The sequence below is a fragment of the Chlamydotis macqueenii genome, chromosome Z (genome assembly GCF_036417535.1).
Source record: "Chlamydotis macqueenii isolate bChlMac1 chromosome Z, bChlMac1.mat, whole genome shotgun sequence".
In the NCBI taxonomy this organism is placed as follows: domain Eukaryota; kingdom Metazoa; phylum Chordata; class Aves; order Otidiformes; family Otididae; genus Chlamydotis; species Chlamydotis macqueenii.
The window spans coordinates 38,547,868-38,565,109 of record NC_141593.1 but is presented as its reverse complement, the minus strand read 5'-3'; the positions used below and the strand labels follow the sequence as shown (position 1 = coordinate 38,565,109).

The 17,242-nt window shown below is 37.6% G+C and overlaps 1 protein-coding gene across 3 annotated transcripts in view; it reads left to right on the top strand.

Moving 5' to 3' along the window:
- Nucleotides 1-17,242, top strand: part of MAMDC2 (MAM domain containing 2) — a 64,907-nt gene extending 47,665 nt beyond the window's left edge. For 2 of the 3 annotated variants that reach the window (XM_086770580.1, XM_086770581.1), the window contains 5 exons: nt 9,657-9,750; nt 11,422-11,574; nt 14,550-14,809; nt 15,841-15,925; nt 16,257-17,242. In XM_086770580.1, the coding sequence (XP_086626706.1) occupies nt 9,657-9,750; nt 11,422-11,574; nt 14,550-14,809; nt 15,841-15,925; nt 16,257-16,318 (654 nt within the window). In that variant the 3' untranslated portion in view covers nt 16,319-17,242. Of the gene's footprint in view, nt 1-9,656; nt 9,751-11,421; nt 11,575-14,549; nt 14,810-15,840; nt 15,926-16,256 lie in introns of those variants that run through there. The other variant, XM_086770582.1, reaches the window with a different exon arrangement.

Genomic DNA, 17,242 nt, shown 5'->3' with positions numbered 1-17,242 from the left:
TGCCGTTACTGCTCACCTCCACTCTTTTTAGAAAGACTACATTTTACACAAATTTGTGTAGGTGTTACTTCTGTGGTTATCCTGATTTTTATAATGGGTTTCCACTGTCTGTGAGTCATGTGAGGAGGACTGGATGAATTACTACCTGATGATACTGAGATAAATCCAGCTTTTCTTCAGAGTTTTATAGTACTATGAGCATCTGACTGAAAGCTTGTCTTGTAACTCAGGTATTTCTAAATTATAGGCAAACATCTTAAGCATTTTCCCCACTACAAAGTAATTTTTGAAATTGCAGTAGTTATTGAGTTTAACTTTTATTGGGAAAAAAGAAAAGTGCTTTTCTTCAAAGTAAATACACTGTAAAATAAGTTCACAAAAAAAAAAAAAAAAGCCTAACTGTTTTAAAAGGGAAATTTACACTGAAAATTTTGGTCCTAATTGTTGGCTAGTGTTTTCTCCCAAATATCTGATACCTTAAAAAATTGATGCAGTTTTTATGGACATGTTTTTTATGCATAAAACATAATTGAATTTCTAATTGTCTTTCAACTGATACAGAAAAAAAAAAAAAGATTTTTAATACTGCCTAGCAAATGCATTATAGAAAAGTCTCTCATACTATCATCACATTTGCAGAAAAGTATTTTTCTCTTATTTTCAAGTAATGAAAAGATATTGGTTAGAAAGGCAAGCTTGTAACATACTTTTGTCACCTCCTGTTTATGTATTTCTTTATTAATTCTGAAAAGGTTCAGTGGCTTGTGTAGCTTAATACACTGTATGAGTAGTGATGACAGCTGAGCATGACTGTTAAAAATGGTTTATAGCCTTGGAGGTGGCAGTTTTTTTAGCATCTGACATTTATATGGAAAATCTTTTCCAATATGAATTTATGTTCTATTTTTATGTTTTCCTAGAAATTAGTATATCTAAAACACTTGTGAAGAAGCTTGCCTGGGATGGAAAGCTTTTTGTGAATTGCAGCTTTCATGTCTATAGTTACCAGTCTGTCTGTAGGCAGTAACAGATGGGGAGAGCAGCACAGAGGAGAGTAAAGAAGTCACAGGAAAATCATCGCTGCTTCTGAGCCCAAAGGTTTGCAGGAGGGAAGAAGCCCTGTACTCCACAGCAGGAGGGCTTGTTGGCCTCTGGCAATCCTCAAAAACCTTCAGTGAGTCCTTCAGGTCTTGTGATGAGAAAGCATTCTATCCCAGGGAAACAAGTTACAAAATGTTTCTGTTGAAGAGGCAGTTCTCAAATATCACAAGAAGTGGGATTTATTTGGCTTTAGAGAACTCTGCATGTGTTCAGCATATCATAATTCAGACATCCCTTAGCCAAATAACTATGTATTTTTGGGGAGGGTGTGAAGTTCTGCCTTAGCCTTGGTTTAAACCTATTCTCTCATACTGTCTTTTTTCCTGGATTGGAAGATTAAAGCAGGTTTAGAATAGGGGTTTAGTTGCAGATTTGCATGTGTAGTAGATGCCACTGGTACATAATAAATCATGTACAAGCTATAATGTGCTGAATTTTGTATAACTGTTTTATGGTTTTCATCATGGCTCTGTATGCATATACACTCAGCTTATACATTTTTTCTTAGACAAATAGTACCTGGAAGATAATGGCCAAAGTTTTGAAGCATGTCAGTATGGTAAAGTATATCAAGATACGTTTACGATTGAGAAGGTAGCATACGAAAGACAAATGATGCCAAAGTACGAGAGTATGTCTGATGGCCATAAGGCAAAAACTGGTGTAGTTGGCAGGTTGTCTGCTTGTAATGTTCACAAGTAGGTTTGAATGAAATTGCACAGTGAACCTGATTTTGGCTTTTCGTTGCAATCGTATGACCAACTCTTCAACCTTAATACTTCAAAAAGTCCTTTCATGCTTTATTTTGTTTGTTTCTTCTTCTCCAAGCCAGCAGAAGGAATTGAATACTGTGTGGTATTATATAAATGCTTTAGTTAGTTATCTGTAGAGATGTGTCTGCCTAGGATGTAGTGAAATAGCTGACAAGGAACGCTAATTTCAATGGTGGTCTTCAATGCAGGCCAGCGATGAAGGTGCATCAGAGCATATTTTGCTTGACAGCAAGGAGTGGTGGGAACCAGCAAGTCAGGGATTACACTTCAGGCTCTGGAGGGAGAGACAGTATAGAGAAACATGAAAGTAATAAGCTCACTGAAGTTTGTCCTCTCTTGTCCTGTCTCCTCCAACCTGTCCTTGTGTCTCTTGCTTTCTCACTGATGCATCTTTGTCTTACCTGTCCTGCCCTGTAGGCAGCAACCTCCCCATTCCCCATCTTACTCTTGGCTCCTCAGCTCTAGACAGTACAATTTTTTTCCCTCCAACCCTGTCCATGTCCCAGTCTGTTTGCCCTGCTTGTCCCAGTTCTTACCAATTTTAGTTTTTCAAAAACTAATGACTTGACAGAAAGCACAGTTTTGGCACAAAGACCAAACCCTGACACATTTCACGCTCCTACTCCAAAGCCTAGGAGTGCCCAAGCTTTTCAAAGAATTTTTAAAATAAGGGCAAAATAAAACCTTTTTTTCCTAGCCTTGTTCTCGGAAATGATGGAACTGGTTTGGCTTAAATCTTCCAAAACAAGCCTGAAGCAAGGACCCAGCATGGAAAGTCTGAGCTGGAATCATTGCATCTTGGCAATGTTATAAGCAAGTGAAAAACAGTCTTTTAATGGAGTGAGGTGGGCTCAAAATAAGATAGAGCTACCACTTTTCCTCTAATACAGGTGTCGTGGCTGATGTGCCTATCATATTGTTTTCTGAGATGCATCATGTCTAGACTTGAACGATAAGAAGTTGTAGGCATGCACGGTAGTTTGGCTGATCAAGTTCTTAGTTACTGGGTGTGACTTGTAGATTGGGTCAGTGCCTGTGGAAACAGTAAACAGTCTCCTGGCAGTCCCTTCATGGCCAGTAAAGTCAGTGAGGCAGTCATGCTGCTTTGGACAGGGAGTTCTGAAGGTCGTAATGATTTTGCAGGCAGAAAACAATTGTTCTAAAATACCTGATTATCTATATCCTTCGTCTTTCTTCTGCTATGAGTACTGCTCACAATGCTTTGGAAACAATATAAAATCCATCTGATGTGTTTTAATTTTGATAATGTATTTGTTTGCATCAGGGCAGTAAAAAGGCTCAGATTTTCATCTCTTGGTTTCTGTAATGGTTTTTGCAAGTTCTTTTTGAATTAGCTAACTGCAGTCTGGCACAGATTGTTGGCTTGAGTTCTATGAGCAGGAAACGTGAAGCTGGCCAACAGGCTTTTAATATGACACCTTGAAACTACCACGTTGAAAAGGTTAGGTGGGTATGATCCAGCTAAGCAAGTCATAAATGTTTATACATATATATATACATGTACATACATACATATATGCATATATACATACTGCAAATATACATGCTATATGCTGCTAGTGAGAAGGCAGGAAATTTAAAATCCTGATTTCTCAATTTGTACTTGAGGCATTGTCTCTTTTAGTTATTATAAGTACCTATTATCTTATACCCATACCATATTGTTTTTATGCTCTGTAGTGCCCAGGGAATAAATGTGAGAAGGAAAAAATTAAAAAAAAATCCTAACATTTATCAAAATATATTAAACCCTTCATGCTTTGCTGCATAAACTGCTTAAATGGCAGCATAACAATATGAATCTGAAATATGTAGTTTCTTTTGATCTGAGTGAATCTACTGAAACTGATCTTCTGGGCCAACACATGGCAGGAAAATGTCAGCACTAACTGAAAGAAAAATTCACATATGGAATATGTACCCTGGAGATGCTCACATGCACTGTGAAGCAGGAATCTGCATTTTAATACTTTGTGTATTTGTGTGTATACGCCACCATAGAAAGATATTTATTTTATGCAACACCCAAATTCCTAGATTAAAATGAAAGTTTGAGTGCAGTTGAGTCTACTGTTAATTTTTGCTAGATTTGGTTCACCATTCTGCAGCTCAGGTTTTCAAAAGCAAACATCTCATGTTGTTTATCCATTCATGCAAGTTTTTGTGATGTTACCTAGAGCTGTAGTGCTTGAATACCTCCTACAGTATTCAAAAACAAATCCTCAGAAAGGTTGCTGGCATCCTAACAGTTTACTCTACTTCTGTCAGAGTAGTTGTGGCAGCATTTCTTCCAGTCTACTTTGCTTCCTCTCTGAAGATTTTTTTCCTCACTCTCTTTCCTTGAGTTCATCTGTTTGTTTTCATCCATTCTCCATAACCAATTTTAGTTGCAGTCGTGAAAAAGTAAAATCAAGGGACTGAGTGTTGCACTTCAATATTTACATGTTTTAAAACAAACAAAAGGGAAGACTTTTTTCAGGCATGACTGAATACTGAAATCCTTTTCGTCAGGATGCTGTGGAGGCTAATAGTATACATGCACTTAAAGAGATTACGCAGATTCATGGAAAATAGACCTTACAGTGACCATAAACACAGTGGTACAAGTGTGACCTCCAGTTCAGCAAGTTTTACAGCTCTGGGGGCTGAATATAACAGCACGAATAGCTTTATGGTTGATTTGTTTCTTGTACTGTTTTCTCTAAATATCCATTATCACCCCTTTGCCTTCTTCAGGCTTGACAGGAGGGTCTTTGGGCCTTTGTTCTCACATCATCACTGTGATGATGCTCAATATTAGATTATTCTAGCATTTCTCCTTGCTGCTGAGAGATTTGTGTCTCCCACTTGTCCACCGAAGTCATAGGTAAATGACTAAAGTAAACCTGGATATATGATGAAGTCCTAGATCCCTGTGACCAAGTCACTAGTATAAAGGACACAGTTCTCTGGTCAGGGATGAAGTGGAGGAGGGCAGACATCCGAGTCCTCGTCTCCTCCTCCTCTGAAAAACCCTCACTTGTGTCAAATAAGGGAGCTTCTTGGTACTGTTCTGACACAACCCTTCATCAGTCTTCCCATGAAAAGATATGCAACCTAAAGAGGTTGGAAGGAGCTTCAGTTTATAGTATGGCCCTTCTCTCCTTCCTACTCTCACCTCTAAAACAAGAAATTTCTTAAAGAACATTCACTGGAAATGCCTATTTAAAACAAGAACATTAGGGTATGTAAATAGTAGGATTAGTGCTTGCAGAATGCTTGCATCTTAACAGTTGCTAAGCAAGGAGATGTGTTGCATGAAATACTATATTTCTCCTTTTAGTATCTGTGATACTTAACTGCCATTTCCTTTTTGTTTCTCAATTTTTGTTCTGGGTACTTAATATTGTGATATTACAATGCCACAACATCTGAAAAGACTCCTTATTCTGAAGGCAAGAACGCTTCCTTCTTGTAAAAAGAGCTGAGGAAACTGTTCACTGAAAAGAGGATACAGACACAACAGCAGATTTCTGGAAATCTAGGAGGACCCTGAGGGACAGCTGAGGATATTGGTGTCCTGTATACATTTCTGTGCAGGCAACATTCTCTACTAGACCGTACAATCCAGTCAGTACAGATGCAGCATTAACAGACTGTGGCCCTAGGTTGTTCTGTTAGCTTTATGTTTGTCTTTCATTGTTTGCTTCTGCAATCTATTTACCTTTGGACAGGAAAGGTTTTAAAAAATATTTGTTCAAATGTCACAAGCTTACTACCAATATTATCCAATTACTTATGCAGAAGCTTTCATAATCCATTATTTTTCCTGCAGAAGCTCATTGTATTTACAAGGCAAGAAATTGAACTTGCCTGGTGAGTGCCATTTTAAATCAATTTATTTTAAATGACAGAAGCTTGCAGACATTCTAATTTTGGCTTAATAGCTTACTTGCGTTCTCGATAAATGAGTTTCTGACTGTTTAAGCCAAAGAAAAACCATTTAACGACGAGTTTAACTTAACTAGTTAAAAATAATTTGGGCCACACTGATAGTGTTTGTATTGAACAGCCCTGGACAGTCAGAATGCTTCTCCAGTGGGTGCCAGTGATGGGTCCTTGGCTTACACGCTTACATGACTGCATACTAGCGTAACTGACTGAAAAGTCAGTCTCCTTGTTTTGTGAAAACATCTTGACTGCTTCTTTGTGTCGTGTTACACTTTTGTTTCTGGTGCTCGAATTATTTTTGGATTTCGTAATACTGAGTTTTGTGTCACTGTATTATTATAGCAGTTGCTTCTCACAGAAACCTACCTCAGACTCCACGATAACTGCCTTTCTCCTTTAAGAAATCGAACCTAATATGTGTTCAAGCGACAGACTGAGTTTTCTGTCTACACTGATATACAGCATGTAGTTTGAACATGGGTGGAATCAGGTAAAAATTTGCTGCAGAGGCATAGCTTACTTTTAAGTTACAGATTTGGTTGCTGTCACAGTTTTTTTTTTTGTTTGGCTGGTTTATCTCTCTAATTGAGCACGAGCCATATTTTCTGAGATAAACAAGTAGGAAAGAAAATATGGAGAACTCATAAGGATCTGGGGGCATCTTCTCTCCTTTTCTCCTGTTCTCAGTCCAGCTCCCTCCAAATCTCCTTTTACAAGCTTTCTCATTGGTCCTTCCTTACACTTCTTGATGGAGGTACCCTACTGCATGTCCTACGCTTTGTTCTTCTCCAAAGCAGGTAAACTTCATGTGCATATCTTTTAACTCACATCTACTTGTAGAGATGTAGAGTGCTAAGGATGAGAAGTCCCTTGTACCTCACTCAGTGTCTGCAGCACAACACAACAGCGTGTCATGGAAGAAGGGAAACTCTGCTTGCTCTACCAGCTGTTCTCATCTGGCATTGCTCATTACTGATATAATCCAGGATAAATGCTAAGAACTAATTATTGATACTTTGAGGCTGCAGGCCAGGAACATTGATTAAGCACTGGAAAGTAAACAAACCAGCTTCCAGAAATCAGGGCAATAATTTGGAAGGAAACTAATGCCCTGGCTGTGTCCTGTTATGGGAACAAAAAGAAACATGAGAAGAAAATGTGTTTTATTTTTCAGTAACACAGGCAACAACTGTCTGCATTTGATAATGTTTTTAATTTAGCCTCTAAGATAGCATGCAAGTCCAGGAAGATTTGTTACCTTGTTTGAAACAATTAGTATGTTGTTCATCTGTCATGTTTTATGAAGAAAGTGTGAGCTGAGCACAAAGATTCCCCTGTTCTCTTCTCCATGGCATGAGCTAACTTCATAAAAATTTATTTTGGAAGAATTGACCTAGGAAATGTTTTCATTCAAAACAAGAACAAAGGTAAAGCATCCTGGGATTAGTCCTATCAAAACTGTAGAAAGGATTCAGAGATCTGACATAGGTGAAAATGAGTAGCTGAGTAAATCCAAATTGATACGATTTTGGTAGGTGAAGTTCAAATAGTCAAAGATGTCCCTTTATGGCAAAAAAAAAAGGACATTTAGGACAAAAGAAGAGTGAATAAATTTGACCTGTGAATAAATGCATGTGCCAAAAACAGCACAACCCTGTTGCTTGAAGCTAAATCAAGAACATAACAACAAAATCAGTCAAGGGACAATGAAGATATTGCTATATCAGAATATTTGCTGTAACTAGTACTGGAAACTCCACATTCCCAAGCACAACCTTCCTCAGTCCTGTGAAATTATAAAGTCTGCTCATGGCAGCATATCACTCAGCAACACAAAACACAAGTGGAGAATAGTAACACTAAAGCTGCAGGTGACAAAGCTGGACAAGTTTACAAGTGTCACTGAAACAGATCAGTCCTTTGATTGTACAAAGGCTACTGGTTCAATGGTCTTTGAGAGACCAACAGTTATTGTTGTGATGCTTTTGAAATGGAGGGCTTTCTGCAGGATCCAGTGGGTAATTACATACCTTGTATGGAACAAATTATTGCAATTTAAGAATAAAGAACTTGATTCTACTCCCAATGATGTCAATAGGAAAACATCACTTACAGCATGATTCCACAGTGTGGAAATGTTTCACAAACGAGGACTGACCTCACCCTTTCATGTGTGGTTTTCTGAAGATTCTTGGGTTTAGGACGATAATATGTCTTTAGTTTATTACAAATGTTCACCAGAATGCATTTATTAAAAGTCTGGTGAATGACGTCCACTCAACGTCAATATTTATTGTATTCTTTATTCCAAGAGATGCTACCATTTTTTAATACATTGCGCCTGTTTCTTGACAATGAACTTACTAAAGTACGAAACAGTTTTTGTCCTGTTAAACCTTTAAGGCTAAAAGAGCAGCTCTACACACAAAAAAAAAACCCCAGAAAACAAAACAAAAAAAAATGGCCAGTTTTAGGCCACTGTACAGTAAGCAGTTGTGCATGCTGCGCAGGGGCACTCCTCAGGTCCACAGCTGTAACAGTTTGCAAGACAGATAATCACTATCACCAGGATTGGTGGCACTGAATGCAAAATGGTTTTGAACGTTGCTCCATCCTGGGCAGTGTAACCCGTACATTCCAGTGCTTCAGATGTTAAAGTGTAGTTATGTCCCAGGATGTTTTATAAGCAGATGGCTTAAATAAATACTACATAGCAAAGCAATCTAGCAGAATCTGGTATAATGACCATATTGAAGGTGTTACCGGGCTTGTTAAAAGAGGGTATATTAAATAATGCATGAATGACTTCTAACAACCTTTTTGTATCCACATGAAACTGTCAGTCAGCATTTAACCTCAAATATGCAACTGAGGTGTTTACAGTTGTTCCAGAATATAAGTTATAAGTGACACACATTCGTCTCCAGTCACTAGCTCAGATCTCATCACAAAGGAATTGTTTTGAAAAGCTCCTCCCAAATTATGGTCATAACCCCACTGGTCAGACAGATGGTTTGCAGTAGCTAGGCAGCGAAAACTGCCAGCAGGATTTTCACAAAATAAACTTTGTTGTGTCTTCTATAATTCAAACAGATCTGTGTCAACCTTGGGAGAAGGGCAGCTGGGAATCTTATAGTTTCTTTACATTTTATTTTGTCATCTCATGAGTGACTTTTGTTTTCTATGGCAGAATTAATGTGTAGTCAAATATAATATCTTGGACACTAATCTTCACAAACCCAGATGAACATTGCGAATGAGGCTTAGCATTTCCAGCCTCCTGCTCTATGATATCATGGCCTTGTGTCATTTCTGAATAATCTCATTTTATGCAGTAGTTTTGTCTCATCTCTGTTGTTCTTTGTTTTTTGCCATGGCCATTTCTCTTGGCCATCACTCTGCATTACTCTTTCAAATTTATTTTTCCGTGGATAAAATCTCCTGGTTGTAAGGACAAGATAGGCTGAGGACATTTGAGCTGTTCTTGTTGGTTTTGGGGGGGGGAAACCACAACAGCCTCAGTGAGTCATGTTTTCTCATACACTAAAAATTACACACTCTCCTAATAAAATGGAAACTACTTGCAGAGGTACATAATTTGCCTATAAAAGTGAGAAAACACTTTCTATTGAATTAAAGCATACATCTAAACCTCACCGGATTTGAAATTTCAGTCATTGGCAGTATTAGTATGTGCCAAAACAAAGTCGATTCATCATTTCTGTTTTTTAAATGTCAGAATTATCAGTGCATTTGGAAAAATCTAAAAGTTCAGACTCTTAACAGTGCCAGCTTTTGTAAGATACCAGGAACTTCATTCCTGTCTTGCAGGTTGTCTTTGTCAGCTGGTGTAAAAGCTTCTGGGACTGTGGACTTGTGGCACTGGATGATATATCATTGAGCCTGGGAAGCTGCCAGGCTGCTGGTAAGACCTTGTATATTTGTCATCCAACAGCTGCTACCCTTTTAGTAAGAGTTCATTGCATACCTTCATTTTCCAAGCCTATCCTACAGCTGCCTTCATCGCAATGTGGTTTCTTTTATTTTTCCGATAAGCATTGCATAAATACTGTTTTTGCAGTAGCACACATACAGCAAGGACCAGTTTTTCTTCACAGGGATACCAGCTAACTCCTATTTAACTTCACTGACTCCAGTGCAATTGTATATAGGTGAGGGTTCCTTTTGGGGCTTTACAATTTTTAATAAAACAACAGCCCAACTGAGGGCTGAGTAGCTTTCAAATGGCTTTTAGGAAACCAGGAATGGACTCAAAAGCAATATTTTCAAAACACAGCATTGTTCTTTTTAGTCCAGAAGTACAGTTGTGCAAGGCCCAAGACACAGTTCCTTATCTGAGCTGCAGTTCTCTAATGAAGACAGATAAGATGAGTCTAACTCTCCCTGCTGTAGTGGGAAGAACTGAACGGTTTTGAGTGAGACTTCACCCTGTAACATGCACAGGCTAACCTCTCTAAACTCACCCAAAGTCCCTCTTGTGAGGCTTTTTGAGGTTTGACAATGCAACGATTGTGTCCTAATTTGGAAACCATTCTCATGAGACAGGCACAATCTATAATGCCATTCTTCTTTGGAATAAAGTCATGCCTTTGAAATGGTGATGAGGCTGATCTCCCATGCCATTTATATTCATATGTAATAAGAACTTTTTAATGACCTCTTTTGATTGGATTGCGTGCACTCAGGCGGCTAACCATTACAGAACAGAGGGAAGGCACATGTATAAAACAAGATGCCATTTTTCTGAAGTATTTACGACGGTTGTCTGGTTTGTCTTTCTATAGTTGTAAGTACTTTGGAAAGGAACCAAAGGTGCAGAACTGATACGTGGGTGTATAGTCATATGGAGACTTGTCACTGATGGCAGAAAAAAAATTCCCCAAAAAATGCCCCAGAGTATGTGAGGCATCCAGGTTTCCTCCTTTCCAAAATGTGAAGGCAGCTCAGAGTGTCTACTCCTGAATGACAAATTCAGATTATAGCAGAAGAGCTGGCAGAATCTTCCTGGTGAGCTCCTAAATTGTCAACTTTCTCTTTTCTGGATCATCTAGTAGAATTGAAATAATGAAAATACTTCAGTAATTGTAGCTGTGTAGTCTGTTGTCTACAGTATTAGAATCTGGTGCCAAGGGAACATAAGAGAGCTAAATGTGGCTTTTCATTTCAGACCATAGAAATGCCAGTCTTTGATAAGACACATTTAATATGCATGTTATACATGCTGGAGCTCATTAAACTGCTTGGGGAGCCACAATAGTGAAGAAAATTGCACTACTAGAGCCCATTGCAGAGTAAGAGCTATGATGAGATAACAAACTGTACGAGATGTTTTAAAGCATATTAGTACATGTTAGTGAGCCAGACTAGGGCACAGATTTCCTCAAAGCTGTGAAGTAAAATAACTTAAATTTCATACATCAGTTTGAGGTGAGCTTTTATAAGCTTGTGACTACTGTAAGTCTTGCTGGGTACATATAAGTGATTTCAGCAAGTGAGTGAATGCAAGACATTGCTTGTGTAATCTCTCCATATTTCTAATATATTTGCAGTTTTAAACCATGTCCTCTCTTTGTAGATCTATTGCTGCCCAATCCTGGAGAGTGTACTTTTGAAAAAGATGAATGTATGTTTACTCAGAAGAAGAGAGGTCGTGGGAGTTGGCACAGGAGGAGGGGTCCAACTCCCACTTCTTACACTGGACCGAGAGGAGACCACACTACTGGGGTAGGTGAGTTAAGCTCCATATTGAACTTTCAGAACGGAGATTGATAGTTAATAAAAAATACTTTGAAATTATAACCTAGAATGCAGAGAAAGTTTTTACTTGGTAACAACTCCACTGACTTCAGTATAATGGATAAAGCTGCCCTAGGACTTGTGAACTTTAAATGCTTACATAGGTTTAAAAAGGCTTTTGAGGCCTTTGAATTTGCCCTCCTTCATAGTGGTTAGCGTTCATTCAGCAAGTTATAAAGTCAGTTGCAGACAAGCTGGCTTATTCACACCAGCCATCTATCCACTCTGTTAAAAAATCTAGGAGGATTACAAAAGCAGCTGGCCTGCTCAAAAGGCTCACCAAAAGCTATTGTTATTCTGTCAAACATGATTTGAGTGTAAACCATGTTAAGCATTATCAAGCATAGTTATTTCAGCTGCACATATGAAGTCTTATCTTTGCAAGCTTAATTCAAGTTACTCCGGAAAACTGTTTTGTTTCTAGTTCACAAAATAACAAATGCTTCTAGTTAGTAAAATAACAAATGTTTTGTTTATCTAAAAAGATGACTTTGTGCACGTTCAGCAAAATCTCCTTTCCCTATCTGGTGGTAAAATTCTGTAGTAGCTGCATCCTGAGCAAGGTGTGGAAACTGACTAGAGAGATGTAAATTCATGGTGTGAGAGACTGTATGGCCAAAATCCTCCATGTGGAATTGAGAATGCAAATGGGAATGTTTCTCTTTGGCTTGAAATTCAGATCACCAAGAAATTATGTTCTTCCTTTGTTAATTCTAAACAGTTCTCATTCTGGGTAGAAACATGAATAGCCTCCAGAGATAGGTAAGTTTTAAACTTCTCTATGTGTTATGAAATAAAAATGAGAAACATTACTTACAAATCTGACCATATTCAGATCAGATCTATTAGCTAAGTTATCTAAGCAGAAAATGTAGGCTATTGAGAACATTTTCCTTTGTACTGTGGAATGACTTTCAAAAGAGAGTATTGAAATTCTTGTTCCTTTTCCATTTAAAAATTAGATGACATTAGAGTGAATTAGATTACATGCTCTGTGTAGGTCTTTGCTACCTGTGCTCTCCAGTTCTTCTGCATCAACTAGATACATGATCACCAGCTTTAAAATAAGTGAGAATTTTTCCTAACTGTTTTTAAAGTCCATTTGAGGATTTTTATTTTGAAATGTGGGTGAGACTCTTGGAGAGGCATCTGTAGGCTATCTCTGCATTGTCTGGTAGACTTTTCTTTTTCTACAAAATATAGTCCAAAAGGACTATGTCACATTAAAATTGCTGGTTGTTTTGGTAGGTAACCAAACTCAGTTCCATAAAAGGATTCAACATTCAAGTTTGATGCTTTTTTGTTCTCCTGGTTATTCACTAGATAATATATTTTATTATTCCTCTTTCAAATACTCTATGTCCCAGCTCTTGTGTTCCCAAGGACATAACCCTCTCCCTACAGTAGGAGCAACACTTAAGAGTTTCTTGCTCAAGAAAAGGAATGGGCTGTTAGTGCAATTTTGTTGATTTCTTTAGCAGAAACTGACTTTACAGCTATTTTCAGTTTATGTAGATCTCTAAGTATTCTGAAATTGGAGGCTGATAGCTCGACTTTAGAACTGGCGAAGCAAGAGGATCTTTTAAACCTGGTCTGTGAAAACAATGTTTATTTCTTATTTCACACATCTCTGCAGCAAAATGTGCTGAGAAATACGTAGGTTTGAATTCACAAAACCAAGAGCTGATTCAGTGTTTCCAAAAAGTTTATAATTCAATTCAGGTTTTATAACTAAAGGCAAGTTATTTTATTATACTGTAGTATGAGCTGTAGGTTTTGCTTTTTAACTCAAAGAACTTTTAAGCATAGTGCATATCAGAATCTTCACAATGCCTTGCACTAGGTCAGTATAAGTAGCCTTGGGAATTCTACAACACAGTGTATGAAATTATCTTTTCTCCACAGACCTACAGCTCTAGATAACCTTTCTTTTCACCCTTTCTCTTTACTGCTGCTCACCACCAAACTACAACCGAGGTTAGAGAGGATGTCTTCGGCATGGTTTTGTGTAGATAATAGGACTCTGAGTATCATGAGAGACACCCTAAGCATCCACTGGCAGCTCTTGCTGCTCTCAGCTTTTCTCCTGCCTCACTAATCCTTAGGAATCCCTTCTCCCTGGGCAGCTCGTTTTCTCCAACACTGCAAAAAGGGAGCAGTGGGACTGCATGAAGAGCTGTTGCAAAATCTGAGTTCACTGGCTGCTGGCAGAGTGTACATCTCAAGACACAGAACAGCTGCCATATGCAGCAGATGGGATGTGGGGATGCTTCTCAGTCTTCTGACACACCTCAGTTTGTTCCAGTTAGAAATAACCAAATGATGGATTGGGAGGGGGCTTAATTTGCCTGCCACCAATTAATGACTAATTTTCCACAGATCAGAGTTCTTGACAGTGTTTCATTCATTCATGGATTCTAGAGAGTCTAGTTTTTCTCACTTGTGTCTTCACATCTGGATCACAAAAAGAAAAATATTATTGGTGTCTTACGTGATTTAAAAGAGGTATTTCAATTCATTTGCTTTGTTAACAGCATCAGCTCCAATGATTGCCTAAACTGTACCCGTAGATGTACATGCAGCTGTCTCTGAATGCCAATTAATCGACCACTGTCAGAGTGCATTCCTGGTTTAAGAACACATTTTCTTACTTTGTATTCCTTTCAGTTGCTGTGTATTTCATCAGATATTAACAAGTTTTTAAGTGTTCTTATATTACTATTCACAAGAATTATCGTTCTTACACTACAGATGTTACAGTTCACACATACAACAGTCTACAGCATTAAAATCTGTGTCAAAATAATTTCAATCACAGTATTTTTTATAATGAGCATGCTGAGCATAATGAGGGTGCTGAGAGAATGTGTTCCACTTTGCTAATATTTGATTGTCTATCTTTTTAAGGATACTACATGTATATAGAGGCATCCAACATGGTCTATGGACAGAGAGCATACCTAGTTTCAAGATCACTAAGAGGAACCTCTGGAAAACAGTGCTTGACATTTTTCTATCACATGTATGGAGCTGGGACTGGATTGTTAAGTGTTTATCTAAAAAAGGAAGGTGATGATGAAGAGATTCCTCTGTGGAGGAGGACAGGGGAACAAAGTATCTCATGGTTAAGGGGACTGATAGAATATGAAAGTGACAAAAACTATCAGGTAAGGAAAAAAAAAAACAAAAAGCAGTCAAAATGGAATACTGAGCTGAACTATGTGCTAGAATCCATGTTTTGGATTGTGTTAAAAAAAATGTTAAAACGTAGATAGCATTGAATAGACACCTGACAAGCTGAAGTGATGTGTAATTTCTTGCAAATGAAGGTAGGGAGGGAATTATTAAAGACATTAATAGGCTACAAGCATGAAAATAATTCATTAATTCACAAATATTTTTAAAAAGTATTTAAATGCTGTTTTATGATAATTTCTTGTCAGTAGTGGTAGTTTTTATTTAGATCACTTGTGCGATTTCTTTTTCCTTCAGCTATGTAAAGCCTTGTCACAGGCTTTAGACAGCTGATTATTTAACATAACCACTAAGCTGTGATAAAATAGCTGCTTCTTGCAGGATGGTCTTTCTGAGGTGGCACCAAAGGCAAGTGATGATGCAAAGCCAGAGCTCTGCCTTTGGGTTTCAACAGAGCCATCATTTCAGTATTTCCGGAGACAAAGCCTGCTTCAGTTTCTCTGTCAAAGAGGAAGCTGAAATTGCTGAAACAGCACTGGGCACAGAACTGCACTGATCGCTAACCAAAGTTGTTGTGTGGCGTTTTTTTAATCACTTTGCCTTAAATCTTTTAACAAAAAGTAAGCTTAGCTTCATCAGTAAGACTACAACATAATATTGTAATGTTTTTTTTTCCCCTCAAGTCTTGTTTGCATATAGGCAATACACTGCAATGGGTTTGGGCTGAAAAGCAAGACACAAATGCCACATCAGTACAGAAAATTTATCAGTGATCTATCACACACAGCAATTTCTTAAAAAACTAGAAACAAATTTGCTTCCTTTGGCATAGCATACAAGTTCTCTGACCAGGGCAATCAGTCCACTGATGGAGCATAGACGTTTATTTCCAAGAAGCACACTTTCAGGACACACTAGAACCTTAAGCAGACTGCATGGGTATTATTTTTTTTTAGTCCTTCCTGCAGTGGGATTCTTGAAAAGCTGTGTCTTACCTTTACAGATTATTTTTGAGGCGATCCGTGGCGTGTCAATAAGAAGTGACACTGCTATTGATGATATTCTGTTCCAGGCAGGACCCTGTTTAGGTAAGTTTAAACACACTTTGTGTCTCTTAGGAGACACCTGGCAATTCACAGTGCTTTTTGTAATTGGACAGGTGATACTGCTTCCCTTGAAACTGCACTGAATGGATCTGAATTTAGTATCGTGCAGCTGGGTTAGTGCAGAATTTTTGTTTTCTAATAAGGTGCAAGACCATCCTCAGAATCTGGACTAGTGGAGATGCTGTAACACTTTTAAAAAACTGTATGTCAGCCCCATTTAAATCCAGCATGATAATTACATTCTGTCTTATGCTTTCTTGTGTATGATAAAAATAAAAATAATTACAGTATTTCTCCCTTCTTTATATTCTAGAAGTGGAAGAAATTCAATTCTCACCAAGCTATCCTGACAGCTTAAATGAAATTGAATATTAAATACAGTCTGCTGAAAGAAGTGAAGTGCATAGAAGATTTGTATGTGAGAAACTGCACAAAATGCCTATTTCAAAATATGGTTTTTAAGTACATACTGGACTGGTTTGAATGTGCACCGATGTATAGGAAGAACTCAGAGCACTCATGTTCCTTGCCTTTGCAATGAAATACTGACTCAGGGCTTCTTAGACTGTTTTATAAAATATTTTTTCTCTTTTGCATGAGGTATCAGTTATATTATAAAGGCTTCCAGTTTTGCACAGATCATTCATTTTAATGCTTTCTTCTTCTTTTTTTTTTATTTTTTTTTAACCTTTCTGGTATATAGGTAAAAAGAGGAAAGTAAAGGTGCACAATTAAAATCCAATGTTGTGTTATCTTAAATCTGCATTCAGTGAATGTTTTCTGTTGGGTACAGAATGGATTTTTGTTAAGGAAATTATAAATATTTTGAAATAATAAAGAAAATAGTATTAGCTACTAGTAATAGCCTACAGGTTAAGTGCAATTATTCATGATGACAAATCTCTCTGGGAAACTCTTAACACTTTGCTGGCAATTTTTTGTGTTTTTTTATTCTTTTACTTTAACAAATACATTTGTCATCCTTGACAATAACAAACTCACTTTTAGTGTTCCAGTATAATCCAGTGTAAGCTGCTGACATTTTGAACTATATGAAATGAAACTCTTTGAAGCCGTATGTCTTCTGGCATACAAGTCTTGGGGATTTTTTTAATGTACCAGTTTGTACACTCACAGAGAATGTACTTATACTTTACCCAACCACAAATGCCTTGCATTTATATTAATAGGAAACTAAGTTCACACAACTTGTTAATTTTTAAGATTTTATGTGTTTGTGTGTAAGGTTTTGTTTTGAAATTATTATAACTTCCTAATAAAATGTAACTTTGAAAATCA